Genomic DNA, 15,102 nt, shown 5'->3' with positions numbered 1-15,102 from the left:
GACCGGTTCAGAATGCCGAGCACTTAATTTGAAGAAAGCCCTTGCTCTGTGAAAGCAATTAGGAGCTGTGGCTGCAGTAAGAGGCGTCTGGTCATGTAGACTTAGCAATTGTATTCATCTAATATATAACAGTTAATACATTGCAGCTCAGTGTGAACTAGAACCCCTTGATGTAGATAAGCCCTTAAGTATTTAAATACCCAGGTCCTTCTTACTGAAATGTCGTAGAGTCCAACTTGGCCTCCACATGGTGACTATTGTAAATGTTCCTCATAGAGCTGCATTACATTTCATCCTAATTAGCACTGCTGCTGTAGCCTTAGTAAAGACACATTGGATTAAAAAGAACCAGAGGCTGAGTGCCCACATCCTGTCCTACAGGAATTAAATAAATTTCAGTCTTATAGTATTCACAGACCTGATTTAATTTGGCCTCTTTCTCTAGACAATTGCAAAAGCACAGTAGTAGTAGGAAGCTCCTGCCTTTATTAATTATGTTTAACTCCAGAGTTGTGTCTGGTTTGAGTGCTATCAGGGTAGCATCTCTTAGTAGTCCCCAAATAAAGCAAACATGCTATTTTGGTACCAAAGAAATTAAAGGTTCATCAATAAATAGCAGTTACCAGCAACAAATTAAGATGAGAAATATTTTTATTGTGGACATAGGAATGAATGTTACCTATTGTGAAACAGATTTTTTAAATTGAAATCAGATATATAATTAAGTTATTATTATGCACAGAAAAGTTTAGAAACCTTAACATCTTTTGTCCATAAGCCAAATATTATAGTATGTTGATATCCATGCTGTGAATTCCCCATTACTGCTCTGCCAGTAATTTCAACCTGGCATCTAGACTAAATTGTCTCCCTAGGAGCCAAGAGGAAACACGGTTGATATGTGATCTCAGGCACGGGTCTTTCTTGAATGAATAAAAGCACTGTCACATTTTACGAAATTACATCTGCTGGTTATGTGCTGTGATCATCTCTGAATGAGGGAGAGGGCAGAGCTCATCTGAGTTACGGCTCAGACGTATATTCCAGAGGAACTTGATGGGATTTTATACAGCCTTGTAGCTGCATTCCAGATATGTTTCAGCTGCATGACAGAAACTGAAAGCAAGGTAATGATTGTGCCTGCACAATAATTTTTAAAGTGTTAAGAAATATACACAACACACAAGTTGCCAGCCAGAGCTTGCTGAGTGGCCTAAGAGCGTGTTATTCTGTGAATGGAGATGAACAAGTTTGACAAGTGGCTGCCATGCAGTGCTGAAAATGCAGTTCTCATCTTCTCTCTCTGAGCAATGATGAGAAGGAAGCTTGTTCCCCTGGAGCCCGCAGGTGCTTGGATCCAGCACCCCAATACACATCTGTGGTGCCAGATGTTGGCAGTGTGTGCTGAGCCTGTCCCATAGTGCATCAGCCAGTCTTGTAAATCCCTTCAAGGTCCCTGTCATGGCTTTAAGTAGGCTCATTTAATGGTTGGACTCAGTGATCTTAGAGGTCTTTTACAACCTTAAGGATCTGTGATCCTTAAGGATCTAAGCTGTGACACAGCTTAGACACTGTGTCAGTCTGATGCCCTTTGCTTTGTAGCAGTCATGAATCTGCAGTGACCTGGGGGGAGCTGGTGCTCTTTGCTGCTGGAGGGCTGCAGAGCCACTCCAGCCCAAGGCCCACCAGGTGGCTGGCTTTGTCACACATGTGGGGATCTGAAGCTGTGTCCCCTAGGCGCCATGTGGGGTGTTACCCAAGGAGCCACGGGACTGGTGGACTTTTGGAGGTGCTGCAGCACTGTTTCCCCTCATCCACAGTTGTTACAGGCCAGTAAGAGAAAACCATGAATACTCACTTTCTGAGGCAAATGAGTATCCAAGTCCTATGCTGTTATTCAAATTCTGCAAAGAAAAGAAAACAAAACACTTGTTTGGAGCAAAGGTCTCTTAACATGTGGAAACTGCAATGGTGGTGAATTTTAAGATCTTTTTCTAAAATGGACAAAATCTTCCTCTGTGCTTCTCTCTGATTGCTGAAATATCTGTTGCCACCTCAGCCTGAGCTCTGTAACCATGTGGTGGTTGTTTTTTCTTTTTTCTACTCTATTCTTCATTTCTTTAAAGAGCTGATTCTTGTGATTTATTGGGTACAAACTACAAAGCTAAGTACTTTTCAGGATGTAAGTTGTAGTGGCTATGAGAAGGAATGAGACTATAATTCTCCTCCATTTTATTTTAGTTAAGCATTTTCAGAGGGGAGGGGAGGATGTATTCTTTCCATTAGACCTCTCCTTTCTTAATCACCATTCTCTAATTAATTCCCTGGTTAAATATAAAGCAAGCATTAGCTTTGGATAATGTTTTCCTGTGTGATTAAGTAAAGGAGAATTTCTTTCTTTTGTATGATGACTCATTGCTGGGGGATCTGGAGGGAGCCTCAGGGTGGATATTTGAGACTTTGGTCCAGGGTGCTCTCATACCTTTGAGCTGTGTCTGCTGTCAGTCCAGAGGTGGGAGGCAAAGGTGATATCACATATCAGCTGAACACGAAGAAAATTGCCTCTCTTGTGAAACGACAGCTTTGTTTTTTCCTGGTGGAAAACTGACTCTGGCTCACAGAAATGCAAATCTTGAGACAACACATACAGCTAGCAGAAATGTAAATTATTGTTCTTGCTGGCACAGTGTCTGTAATATTTCTTGTTGCATGATGTATATTCTTTGGTGTCCAAGCTGCCCCAAAGATGTACTCTTTCTTTTCATCAGCGTCTTCCAGTTCCTACCCCTGCACCAGTTTGCAAACCTTTGGCTTGTAACAGTACAGCTGTGTTGGGTCACACCATGAACCACATGTCTGAAAGAACTGAGGTTAAGAACTGAATCAAAAAAGGAGATTATAGTGAATGAGGGCATGGCAAAGCGGCATAACAGGGTCTAAGCTGGCCAAGCTTGTTTTACTGATGAAGAAACATTATCTAACTCTACCCACATGATATGACTTTTTTTTTCTACTGTAGTAGCTTATGGCATTAATTTTTAGCTCATAGCATTAAATTTTAGCTCAAAAGACAGTTTTAAGAATAATTCTGTGTTCAAATGTTGCTTGGAGCTCAAGATGAGAAAAAGAATGCAGCTTTATTAATGTGGCAGCAAAGAACACATATGAAATATTTGAGGCATACATTCACATACATGAGCATGCCTGTGATTTGACTGCTGTAACAGTGAATGCTACAACATATAATCTCTGGGTGTTGAAAAACAGGCATTTAAAAACACTCTTGGTTCTGATAAAAAGTATGGTAAGCAGAAATCCTGCTGATTTTTTTTTGTTTCATTTGTTTTACAGGCCTTTCCCTGTATTTCAACCGGAATTTATGGTAAGACAGACCTTCAATGTCACTTATTCTTACTCGTTTTTCCCTATTATTGGTATTTCAAACAGTGATATTTTGTATCAGATGTCTCATCAGTCATTTTGTCTCACCAATATATTTATACTGTGTTAAAAAACAGAGGCCCAAAGCCTTCAGCTGTGACTGGATGCTGGTGTGCTGGTAAGTGGGATATACCCTTAGCATAACCCTTAGAGCTTGTGGGTGAAGACTTGCAACTGTGATAACACTTCTGCAGTAACTCTTAAACATGCTGCTGTGGCTTCAACAGGAAAAAACAGGGGTCTGGCAAAGTTTTCCACCCAGAAGGAAAGCAAGAAAGATGCCACAACGTTCGAGACTGGCAGGAAAAAAAAAATAATAGCCAAGCCAACATGCTCAAGTAACAGGAAATTATCTTAGTTCCCTTGAGTTTTGCTTCCACAATTTTAGTTTATTAATTTACATGCAAATTAACATGGCCTGAAGGAACTGGAAGGAAAGGGTTATTGTAAGTCTCTTGCTTTGTTGTAATCATAAGGTAATCCATCACTAATAGTCAACTTGCTTTTAGTTGGCCAAAAGAAGTGAGCATGATATTTGAAGGCGGAAGAAAACAAACAGTTCAATATTTAGCAAAAAATTGAGAAATTTGAGAAAACATGCAATTTACAAAGGGAATTTTTTTTCATTAAACAATAACCTACATTGAGTTTTCTTCCATTTAGGTTCAATAAATGCATAGAAATGATTGTACGTTTGATTACTTATACAATTTCAAGTTTTTAAATTAAGGATGTTTTAGAGAAACACATGGTTGCTCCATCCCCATAACTGTTGAAGGTCAGCTTGGATGGGAGTCTGAGCAGCTTGGTCTAGTGGAAGGTGTTCGAAGCAGGGTTGGAAACAGATGATCTTTAAAGTCCCTTCCAACCCAAACTATTCAATGATTTTATGCTAAACAGCAATAAATTTAAAAAAAAAAATCATCATGTAACAATGTAGTATGACATAAGTCATAACATACAGTAATTGTTAGATAATTTGAGCTTTGACTAATTAGGTAATTCAGATTCAAGAGGGGAGAAAGGAAGGCAGGAATATTAGGCTTGTTCCTTCTTTTTCAAGGACCTCATTTAAAATTATTTTATGATTGTAAATATGAAATAGGCTTTAGAAGGTAAAATCTAATTCAATGTGGGTGCTTTATTCCCTTTTACTTGAACTGCATTTGCATTGTTGCAGAATATGATGCAGAGCACTAGAATTGGCTGAATATAAATCTGGTTTCAGAGAAAGCTCTGCCTCAGTTCTCAGTTTTGGTCCTCCTTTTGAACTTGGAGGCAAGGTTTGCATTTTAGGCCTTGACTCATTGGCTTAAATCTTGATCTTTTACATAGATACATTTTTGTTACTATTTTACAAAATCAAGCAAGTCGTGCTATAAATATATGGAAATTACTAGTAAGTGGGATGTACAAATAATAATAGTTCACTTTTTTTTAGAATTGGCCTAGTTAATAGAAAAGTCTCAGCAGGTGAGAAATATGGTTCCCCAAAGCCAGCAGAGAAAGTTGGAAAGGATTTCTGATAGGAATCTTGAGTTTAGGTGAGGTTTATGATGCTTTTCTTGAAGGTAGCTGTGGCATTACTGAAACATTTTACACTGTGACAGATGCTTTTTCTGTAATTGTTTCCTGTTTTCACTGTTGGAAATAAAATGCATTTGTGCTAAAATGCTCTGTTTTTCTTAGGCTGCTTTTGTGGCTTTTTTGGGGGGGAATACAACCTCTAATCGATGGTACTGTTTGCATTTTAATAAATACTTTCTATTCCTCGCTTAAAAAAATATTTTCCTTCTTTACAGACTTTCAGATGTACTGCCTGAGAGTAATAATTAAGCAGGCAGCCCTGCATCTGGCTTCAGGTGTCAGTATTTTCAAGAATATTTGATAGCTGTTGCATTGCTAAAATTATGCTGTGGGTGGTGACATGTTTGCAATGTAAAATACACACAAACCCCACAAAACTATGCTTTCATCTTTTTGGTTTTGTTGGGGTTTTCCCTTTATCTATGCATATTCCTTTAGATAAAGGCAGTGTGTAGATGAAAAAGTGGATCAGCCTCATTCCTGGTGGCCAAGCTGATTAGGATATCCTTGTGCTGTGCACATAACACTGGACTGTCCCAGTAGAGTGTTATAGAAGGAACACACTTGTTTTCTCATCTTGGATCCATGCAAGCAAATGCTTTCCCTTCAGAAACTCCTGGCTGAGGACTCAATTTCTCCTACAAATTGAAGCAGAGAAATTTGCAAGAGATCAACTGAGTATATCCAGTTTTAGAATCTGGATTGAGTTCTTCTCCAGACTCATGTAGATGTACAGATTGCTCACCTTCACTCTTGTCATTAGGACAGTGTTCACACTTCTCTGGGGAGCAGTCCATTCTTGTTTTCATCATTGCAGAGCACGCCTTTACTCCCATAAAAAGGAAGCTGGGAAGAAACAAGCAAGCAAGGCTCTTTCCGAGGTCTTGGCAAAGGGCAGATTCCTTTCTGTGGGCAGGGTGTTGGATAGAGGAAAAGTCTACCTTTCTTCCACACTTCCCTGATGCTCCATCTCCACCCATCACGCAGTGGATGTTTCAGCTTGAACAAGTTACAGCCTTGGGAAGGCCATTTGACTGCTGCACTGTGCCAGCAGTTAAAACTTGAATTTTCATATACTCCAGTTTAAAGAGTGCTGGCAAGAAATCCGCTCGCAAAGGATCTTTGATTTAGAAGTTTGATAGATTCAAATGAGGGATTTTATCTTTGAAAAATGACATAGAAAGCAACCAATGCTAAATGTTTGTAAGGACTACACAACACAGGAGAGTCTGCCCACAGGCACTCTGGGAAAAAAAAAATTCCCTAAGAGATCCCCAATCACTAATATATTTTACTAAGAGATCCCTATCACCTTTAATAAGCTTATGAGCTGCTAATCAGTCTAAGAAAGCAAAGGCTGTGAAGGTTTATATCCCTGTGGATGCCTGGGTTACTCTCTTTGGTTGCAATAAATGCTTTCATTTATACCAAGAGCATGAAATTTCCTAAATAAAGCTGTTTTGCGAGGAGGTCTGAGGGATTTACATCACTCCCATGGTATTAGGGGGTATTGGAGTATCAAGCTACACATCCTCAGCAGCTGTTAAGTAACACACAAACATAAGCCTAAGTGCCATCTTAACATTGTCTTCTTATTTTTTCTTTTTTTTTTTTTAAGCCAGACCAGTTAGATTTTTAGGAATTTTCTTACATTTTGTCTCTTTTTCCTTTTTAAAGCGATTTTACTATCTGTTTGGAAAAAAATCTGTAGACAAATCTATAGTTCAGAGGGTACAAAGTGCTATTTTAGGCTGTAGTGTGTCAGATTTTCATGTTTGTGCTGGTTTGGGCAAGTTTGGAAATATCCCCTGATAGAAGGCAGGTTACAACCACCCTCACCCCACCAGGTTCGGGGAAAAAATAAATTTTCTTCGAAGGAAAGTGAAAAAGATAAAAACTATTTATTTAACAAATGCACCGGAAGAGGATAATAATGCTAAATAATAAAATCTCTTGCTGTGGAGAGAAACCTGGGAAGATTTCAGAGTCCTTCCGTAGGTAGCCTCTCTCCTCCTCCTCAGAGCTGGGGTGGGGTGGGCCCTCCTCCAGGGCCTCCACCTTGGTGGAAAAAGTCCCGATGTGTTCTGATGTTGAAACAGTCCAAAAAAGAAGGGAAAAAAACGAAGTCCCAGGAAAACAGAAGTTCAACTCTCCCTCTCCCTCCAGAGAAAAAGAAAGCCAAAATCTGGCTGGAAAGCAAGCAGGGTGCTTCCTCCTGCTCCTCTCTTGCCACAGCAGAATGCAGAGCTGACTCTATCTCTGTGTGTCCTTGAAACACTGCTTTGAAAGTTCTGCTCAGTTTTTTTTTTCTCCCCCCTCTAAGGCTCAGTTTAAAGGCACAGAAACGCACAAAATTAATTTCTGGCATAGAGCAGCGATATGGGATACACATCATAAAGTCACCCCAAGACAATGTTATAGCAGTGGATCACCATTTACATGTCCAGTTTCCCTATAATTGCTGTCTTACTATGTCTGAGGTACCTTCGGAAGGGGGGATTGGGGGGAAAATGCCACTTTATTTGGTAGATTTTCTGAAAGAGTTATTGCGTCTTTAAGAACCTCTCTACAAATTGTGGTATTTGCAGCCTGCAAAGTGAACAAGGATGTTGGATATGGTGCTACAAAGCTTCCAAGCCACAAAATTAAAACAGGGCTCTGCAAATGGATGTAAGGAGACAGGAATTTTCCTGTTTGTCACAAATATGTTGAGAGATAATTGTAGGATAGGCTGCATATGGAAGGTATTCAAGATGTTATGGTCTATGCACACCTATGTGTTCCCTCCATACTGTTACTTTACAGTAATATAGGGTTTGGCTTCATTCCGAGATACTTATGTTGGCAAAATAAACTGCTCTCTGGAAACAGAAACTAGTATTTAAATGTTATTTTAAACTTAAGATAGGGGGGAAAAAAGAAGAAAGAAAGTGGGGGAAGAAAGATGAAACTGAATTCTCCAACTGGTGTGTATTTCTAGCTCTACATCAATATAGCTGTATGTTGTACCTTAGCTTGATTTCATGAAAATTATGTCCTCTACCCTTTCTGAGAAGAAAGATAGTGGCAGCTCTTAGTTTTGTTATGAATTTGTACTTGCATTTCTTCTAAAAACACAGAGAGAAAAAGACCAAATGCCATGGAAGTGCAGAATGTCTGTGGTGATTTAGGTGGTGGAAATGCAGTTTCACCACATTTTAAACATCATTATTACATTGAAGTCTTGCTGCTTGTAGAATCAGGCCACTGAGGCTTAGCTGTAGCTTCTGGCCTGGTCACGAGCAGAACATTGAACGGTTTTATTTGTTACGTGTTGTGAGAGGGGAGTCTTAAAAGAAAAAAAAAAATAGAGTAAACTAGGCTGTGTGTATAGGAAATAGAAGCATATAATCTGTTCTCAAGGGTGGATGCAGGGAGGGAGCACAGATCCTCTGGTCTGCTTTAGATTTGGGGGAGGAGGTCCTTTGGTCGTGTGCCAGCTGGTGTCACCACTGTCCTGACTCCCAGTGTATCCTGCTCAGGGTCCAAAGAGTGATTCATCCTGCCACAGAGGGCTGGGAGCATATCCATCAGCTCTTCTCTATGAGGTGATCCAAGGTAGATTATAACAAGGGATTAACCGGCAGGTGTTCTACTAAAGGATTATAAAAGCCCTCTGAAAATCTGAGTCAGAAGACTAAACCAAATGTTTTCAAAGGCAGCATAAATTCCTGACACAGGGTTAAAGGTTGAGGCCGTCTATTTCTATCTTTCTCATCTGTTTCTTCTCATTTTCCTGTTGGCATTTCATTTCTGGGATAGATGTTCCTTTAATGAGCAATTCTAATAAGGGTTGCACTGTCATCTTTCCAAGGAAGGAGTTAGCTGTAAATTTTTCAGAGCCACTATACACAAATGTGTAATAAGTAACTATGAAGTAGTTTTGTATTTATCTCCAGTCTGGTGCTTTGAGTTCCTGTCACCATTAAAAAGGCCTGAGGCTTATGTGATCATCAGGATTTGGATATTGTGATGTCAGTTGAGGTTATCCAAGAAAATGAATATTATCATATAAATTCTTTGTGATAAAAATTCCCAATCCAGTAGGTCACATAAGGAAAGTTCCTATTAATAAGATTTTCATAACTAAGGTAATTTTTTAACTTGATCAGTAACTCCTCATCCCTCAATGCAGACCACATCAACTTTTTTGACACTGTGTGGTTTTAAAAGACCTTTTTTGTAACTCACTGGGAGTTAATTGCATTTTGTTATTTGCTCCATAATTGGCATAATGTGATATGTTAGAGAAAATGAAGATATATGAGAATTCATTCTTTGATGCTTCTTTTGGGACTGATCACTGGTTAAATAGATTATTATTAAAATTAATAATGGTAACAGCTATGAAATTGCTATTATAATATTCACGTAATCCTAGAAATCTAATTACTACTTGTATGAAAATTTGTTACATGCATTATTTAACAGTGTTCTTATTTCAGACAGTGAGGTGTCCATGATACTAATTGGTGTCTTCCCATAATTTAAATACTAAAAAAATTATTACAGGGAAGTGTAAATCAATGAGCTCTCAGCAGTCTAAAATTAACATTCATATGATGTATTTAGCAAGAAGAAGCTCTAACTTGACTCCAGACAAGAGACTTAATAATCTCTCTTTTTCAGTGGAAATTGGCTTTTTATGGATAATGTAGTTTGACTATCTAGAATTTTATCTATTCTGAAGGTCTTGCTGACTGGTCCAGTTTGCAGCATTTCCCCTGAACACTAGAGGACAAATCCTGTCCTTCATTCAAATGGCATTTACTGACTGTCCTTAAAAATTTCCCTTTGAAAACTTAGACTGTTGATCACTGAATAGTCAGTTGCCTCGTGGCCTCTCTTTTAGTCTTTTCTATGTTCTCTTTAGGAAGAAATAAAAGTCTATGTAGTTACTTTTTCCTTTTAAAATTATATCTATATATATTTATATTTCATCCATATTTATATTAGATATGTATTATTATATTAATTGCTCCCTTCAATCTTGCAGCTGCCCACCCTCTTTAACCTCACTGTCTGGGTTCTACTCCGCAAGAAACAATTGTGCGCTCTCTTGCTCTTATTTCATAGTGTTTTCCATCTTGAAGCTCCTAGCATGGAGTTCCTTTTGCAATGAGCTCTATAGGTATCTCCAGACTGCTGAGGAAAAGCCAGGAACATCTCCAAAGGCATCAAAGACATGTTGAGCTTTGGGCACTTTTCCCCTTTTTCCTTTCACTTTTTGTATTTTTTTTTTTATTGGGTAACTATCCTTTAAAGCATAAATAAGTTGGAAAAGTTCTCTGGTATTCAGAAAGCATAATGCAGAAATCATAAACAGGGCTTCAGCTGGTCAGATATATTATTTGCTTTCATATTTATCTTTTTCTATTCAAAGAATTAGGAATGTCTTAATTACCATGATGAAAGTTAAAACTCTATTTTGTTGTATACCAACAGAATCACTTACTCTCTTTTCTAAATTTTCCTGGCTGATGTCAACAAGATAATCTGATGTGTTTGTTCTGTGGCTTTACACTCCAGAAAAGCTTAAGCTCTTTGAAGCTAATTTACTAAGAAATGAATTGAAGTAAGAAAATAAAGCTATATGGACCTCATCCTAGAGACATTACATTAAGATGATACATGAAGTATAAAATATTTCTTGGTAAAAGGCCCAGTTATTGCTATCCTAATTTTTTCTTTGATGTAATCTTGCCCCTTGCCCCAGGAGAGAGTATGTGTCTAAAACTTAACTTGGAGCCCAATCCATTAGTGAATTCTACCATGTTGTTGTGGGTGTCTTTTAACCATATTCATGATTAGATGTAGTGTGAAAACATAGTCATTATAAGAATATCTTTTTCATGCCTTCCCACATCTTAGCACTTGGCAGATTTCATTTACCTGTGCACTCTGGCATAACTAGTCTTGTATGTAATCCTAGTTATACCACACACGTCCTGTATACTTTAGCAGCTAGAAAAGCTCGCCAAGGGCAAGATTTCTATTCCTAGATGATCACCCACAATCATTTTAATACCATGCAATTGTTTTATCTGGAGTTTACAAAAATAAACAGAAGGAAGCTGCCATGAAGCCTGATGAACATGATGCACTTAGTCCCATGATTTAATTTTAGGTAGTCCTGTGAGGAGCAGAGTCTGACTCAATAATCCTCATGGTTCCCTTTCAGCCTGAGGTGTCCTGTGACTCTGTGTGTATTCAGTTGACTCCCACTCAGAGCTTAAAACTCATTCTGTGAGGACAGAATAGTAGTACAAGCCTTTATCTATGTGTCCTTGTAGAGCTTTTAAAAGCCCTGACACACTAAAGTTGAGTAGGAATAATATTTGTGGCGTCATGTACATCAAATAGTTTTACCAAAAAGGTGTCGACCTTTGGTATCTTTTTGAACTTCTGCAACTGCATTAGATAGTAAATGCCTCAGGAAAACAGCTTCTCTTTCTCATTATTACCTTATTTTTTAGTGTGGAGGGATAGTTCTGTCTTGTTCTGGCCACAAAATATTGTGGTGCTGGGCCTTATTTGTCCTACTTTTTATTCTCGATAGCAGACTTTGCCTCTTATTGTTTATTTATGCAATATCTATTGTAATGGTCCTAGTCAGTGTTGGAGACCCTTAATACTACTCCAGTACAAACACTGAAAGTCGCCATATACATAAATTTACACTACCAAGGTCATCTCTCATTCTTAACTTTGGTCACTTCAAGAAGTTCAGAAGAAATGTGTGTGATAATATGGAGGCTTTTAGATGGCTTGTGAAAGGTAAAAATGTGTTGCTGTTAGGGCAAATATCTTTCTCCTGAAATGAAAGAAAAGATCAACAGAATAGGCTTGCTATCATCAAAGTACCTGAAAGTCAAGCTAAAGGTGTCTCTGGCTCTGAGGGTCATTCACTGTATTGTCCTTTGTCCTGCGTCTTTGTTAAATAGGAATGCTGCCATATATCACTGGAAAGGGCAACTGCCACTGAGGCAGAATAGCAGAGCTGGATGATTCTGTGTAGTGAATGACTAATCCTGTTTCTAAGCCAAAATCCTGTTTATAAGATGTATTCTGCAGCTCTGCACACCACAGATTGTGTTGGCAGCTGGGTTAATGGAAGGCCACCTTGGGCCTGGAAGAGGCTGAGTTATTCCTTTTTGTCTTGGGAATGCATTTAGAGCTGTTGTGTGCCGCACATGTTGGCAAAATGTTAACCTGTCTTTTGTCTCAAGGTGTGATGCACCAGAAAATAGTATAAAATACTGTGAATTACAACAATGGAAGGAAGCATCTATTACAATGGTCTGATTTTTTTTTTTTTCCAGAAGGATTTTTTTTTTAACTGGTAATTTCTGAGGTAATAAAAAGTTAGATTTGTACACATACTTTGAATTTATGCAACTCAAGTAACTTGCTGGTGGTTGTATCAGTGAATAAAACAAATTGCATGCATGCGTTGCCAGGACTGAAGTGTTATTTCTCAAATTCCATATTTATAATTGTTAATAAAATATCAGGTTGTTATGGAATTGTTTCCTGTTTGACTAATCTATCAGAATCTGATTATTCAATTTAAGCTAGTTGCCTGTATCAATGAAATATTACACAGCCTGTAAGAACACATGAGGCTTATTGCAGAGAAAATGCAGCAAGAGTCAGAATTTACCTTTCTGTGAGTACTGTTGGGGAAGAAGTTTGAATCCTTTCCAGAGCTTCTGTGCAGAGTAGAATCATTGCTAGGTTTGTTTACTTGGCAGTAATTGTATACATATTAAATTCCCCTTCAGGTTTATTCAGGGTGAGGCATGCAGAAACAAATGTGCACCTTCTTGTTGAAGAGTGTTAAGTCAGAAATTTGGTGCATATTAACAAAGTAACTATGAAAACAAATGTGGACAGGCTCTTTGTGTACCTGCCAGGCAGACAGGATAGAAGTCAGTCATTTACACTGAAGAGCTGGTTTGGGCAGGGGGAAGTCACCTTCTGCTTTAAAATACACTTTAAGTCAGGCTTCTGCTCAATAGAGCTGCATTTGGTTTATTTCTGAGCTGTCACTACTGCAGAAAAGGACCAGTTCAAGGGGTGTTCTGCGAGAAGATAACTGTAATTAGCAATCCATTTCTTCATTTCCATGCTATAGCCAGCCTTGATGAATTAATCACAATCAAATACAGGCTGCGGGAAGGGGGGTGACCCACGTAGCACAGAAGAAAAATGAGGCCCTGTACTGGCATGACAGACTAATCCTTCAATTCTCCCATTTGACTGAATGAGGGGACTTGTTGGTGTGCTTGTCACCAGCACCGCCCATAAACAAACTGTTCGCTCTCAGTCAGAGGGTTTGGTGGGTGTGATAGAGGTTACTGAGAGCATCCCAACACCTCATCCATCACTGAGGTGGGACAGGGAGCTCCTGGATTAGTTCTGAGGAGGAAAAGTCACAGTGGCTTACAAGATCCTGGTTTAAAGAGAGAACAACCTAAATTGTGTTTGTGGAGTGATTTTGTGTCTGATCCCATGGGAACCAAAATGACTCCTTGGTTTGGCTGGATGTGTTATGGCTACTGAAAAAGACAGCAAAAATTTGAGGTTGAAGTTTAGATTATATTAGGGTGCCTTCCAACACAAGCCATTCTATGATTCTGTTGTTATTGCCGGCAAGTCTGAGCAGCTGTAGCTTCAGATAGACTCTGATTTTGTTCCAGGGGACAGGAGGTAAGCTGGTTCCAGGTGGAAAGGAAAGCAGTGGCAGCCTAAAGAAAATTATTTACTCTGACAGTTATGTAGAGAACTTGGGAACTTTCGGTAGATGTTTGCTTATTTTCTTCTTTCTTCTTATCTAGTTTTTGGAATTGCGCGACAGCTGTGTGGCTTCTAGGGTTATATTAGGAATATGGGACTCTTTTAACTGGCCTACTCATAGTAATGTTCTTTACTTAATAATGTTCTTTATTCTATCTATGGCTATGGTTTTAGGTTTTCATCTGGTAACTGAAATGGAAGCAGCTGACTTCATGCTAGAGCACATTGGTTTCAGAGAAGCTACGGTGATTTGCGCCAGCTGTGAAATATTCCATTGCACTGAGAGAAATAAATGTGGTTTTTTGTAATTGACCCTATTCACTTTGAATAACTGCATTGAGCTCAGCAGAGGAGAAATCTTGTCCAAAGTATGGTACCTTTTAAAAAATATTTGATTTGGGCAGGGAAGACTTTATCTTACTTTTTCTTGAAAGAGTATCTAGCCCCTTGAAAAGGACATTACTTTAAAGTCTGATTTATAAATGATTTGTGTACCTCTTTTATTCCTTTCAGTATATTACTTATATGTAAGAGAATGAAAGTACTTGCTTTCCTATATGTTACTAGATGATAATCTGTATGTATTCTTTTCCAATTTAGTTTTGGACAATGCAGCATATCATTTTTTTTCCCTTCTCTCTGTGATGTTTGAAAGAACCCTTTTACAGAAATACTGTGTAGTACTATTTAAAGGGTAATAACTTATTGTGTGTGATGCTGTGGCAGTGGAAGACTTTTTGCCCCCTTCTGTTTGGTTTCTCTCTGGAATATGAACACTAAACCTTCATTTTCAGGGAGTATCCCATATAGAAAATATAATCATTCATCACACATTGTGACTTGTTTCTGTTACAAACCAAATTTTGGGTTGCTTAGTTCAATTTAGTAGCACTTCCAGGTCACTCACTGAGGAAGGTGCTATTCAATGTGAATAATTGTGCCACTTCTGCATGGGGAAGACCTGGTTCAAAAACCCCTGAGCTAAATAAGAGCCAATATAATTGGCTCTTGTTCTAGCTATTGTTCTAGCTACCACCCAGTACAGTATTTTCTGTATCCATTTTCTTGTTTCTTAGTTCTGACGAAGAAAAACATATTTCTAAATTACAAAAGATGCCACGTGAAGTGTTTGGCGTTTTGATGAGAAAAATACAGAATAGGAATATGTAGAACTTAAAATTAAGAAAAACAAGTACATCCTCAGGATGAGAGTAAATCGACTGTTCAAGCGGTGAC

At 38.5% G+C, this 15,102-nt stretch overlaps 1 protein-coding gene across 7 annotated transcripts in view; it reads left to right on the top strand.

The window, feature by feature from the left end:
- MACROD2 (mono-ADP ribosylhydrolase 2) overlaps positions 1 to 15,102 on the top strand; it is an 895,327-nt gene that overhangs the window by 589,665 nt on the left and 290,560 nt on the right. For all 7 annotated transcript variants that reach the window (XM_048298703.1, XM_048298702.1, XM_048298700.1 and 4 more), the window contains one exon: positions 3,352 to 3,382. In XM_048298703.1, coding sequence (XP_048154660.1) covers positions 3,352 to 3,382 — 31 coding nt within the window. The remainder of the gene's footprint in view (positions 1 to 3,351; positions 3,383 to 15,102) is intronic.

Source organism: Corvus hawaiiensis, chromosome 3, assembly GCF_020740725.1.
Source record: "Corvus hawaiiensis isolate bCorHaw1 chromosome 3, bCorHaw1.pri.cur, whole genome shotgun sequence".
Lineage (NCBI taxonomy): Eukaryota > Metazoa > Chordata > Aves > Passeriformes > Corvidae > Corvus > Corvus hawaiiensis.
The sequence above is the reverse complement of the archived record's forward strand: the minus strand, read 5'-3'. Positions and strand labels throughout refer to the sequence as shown.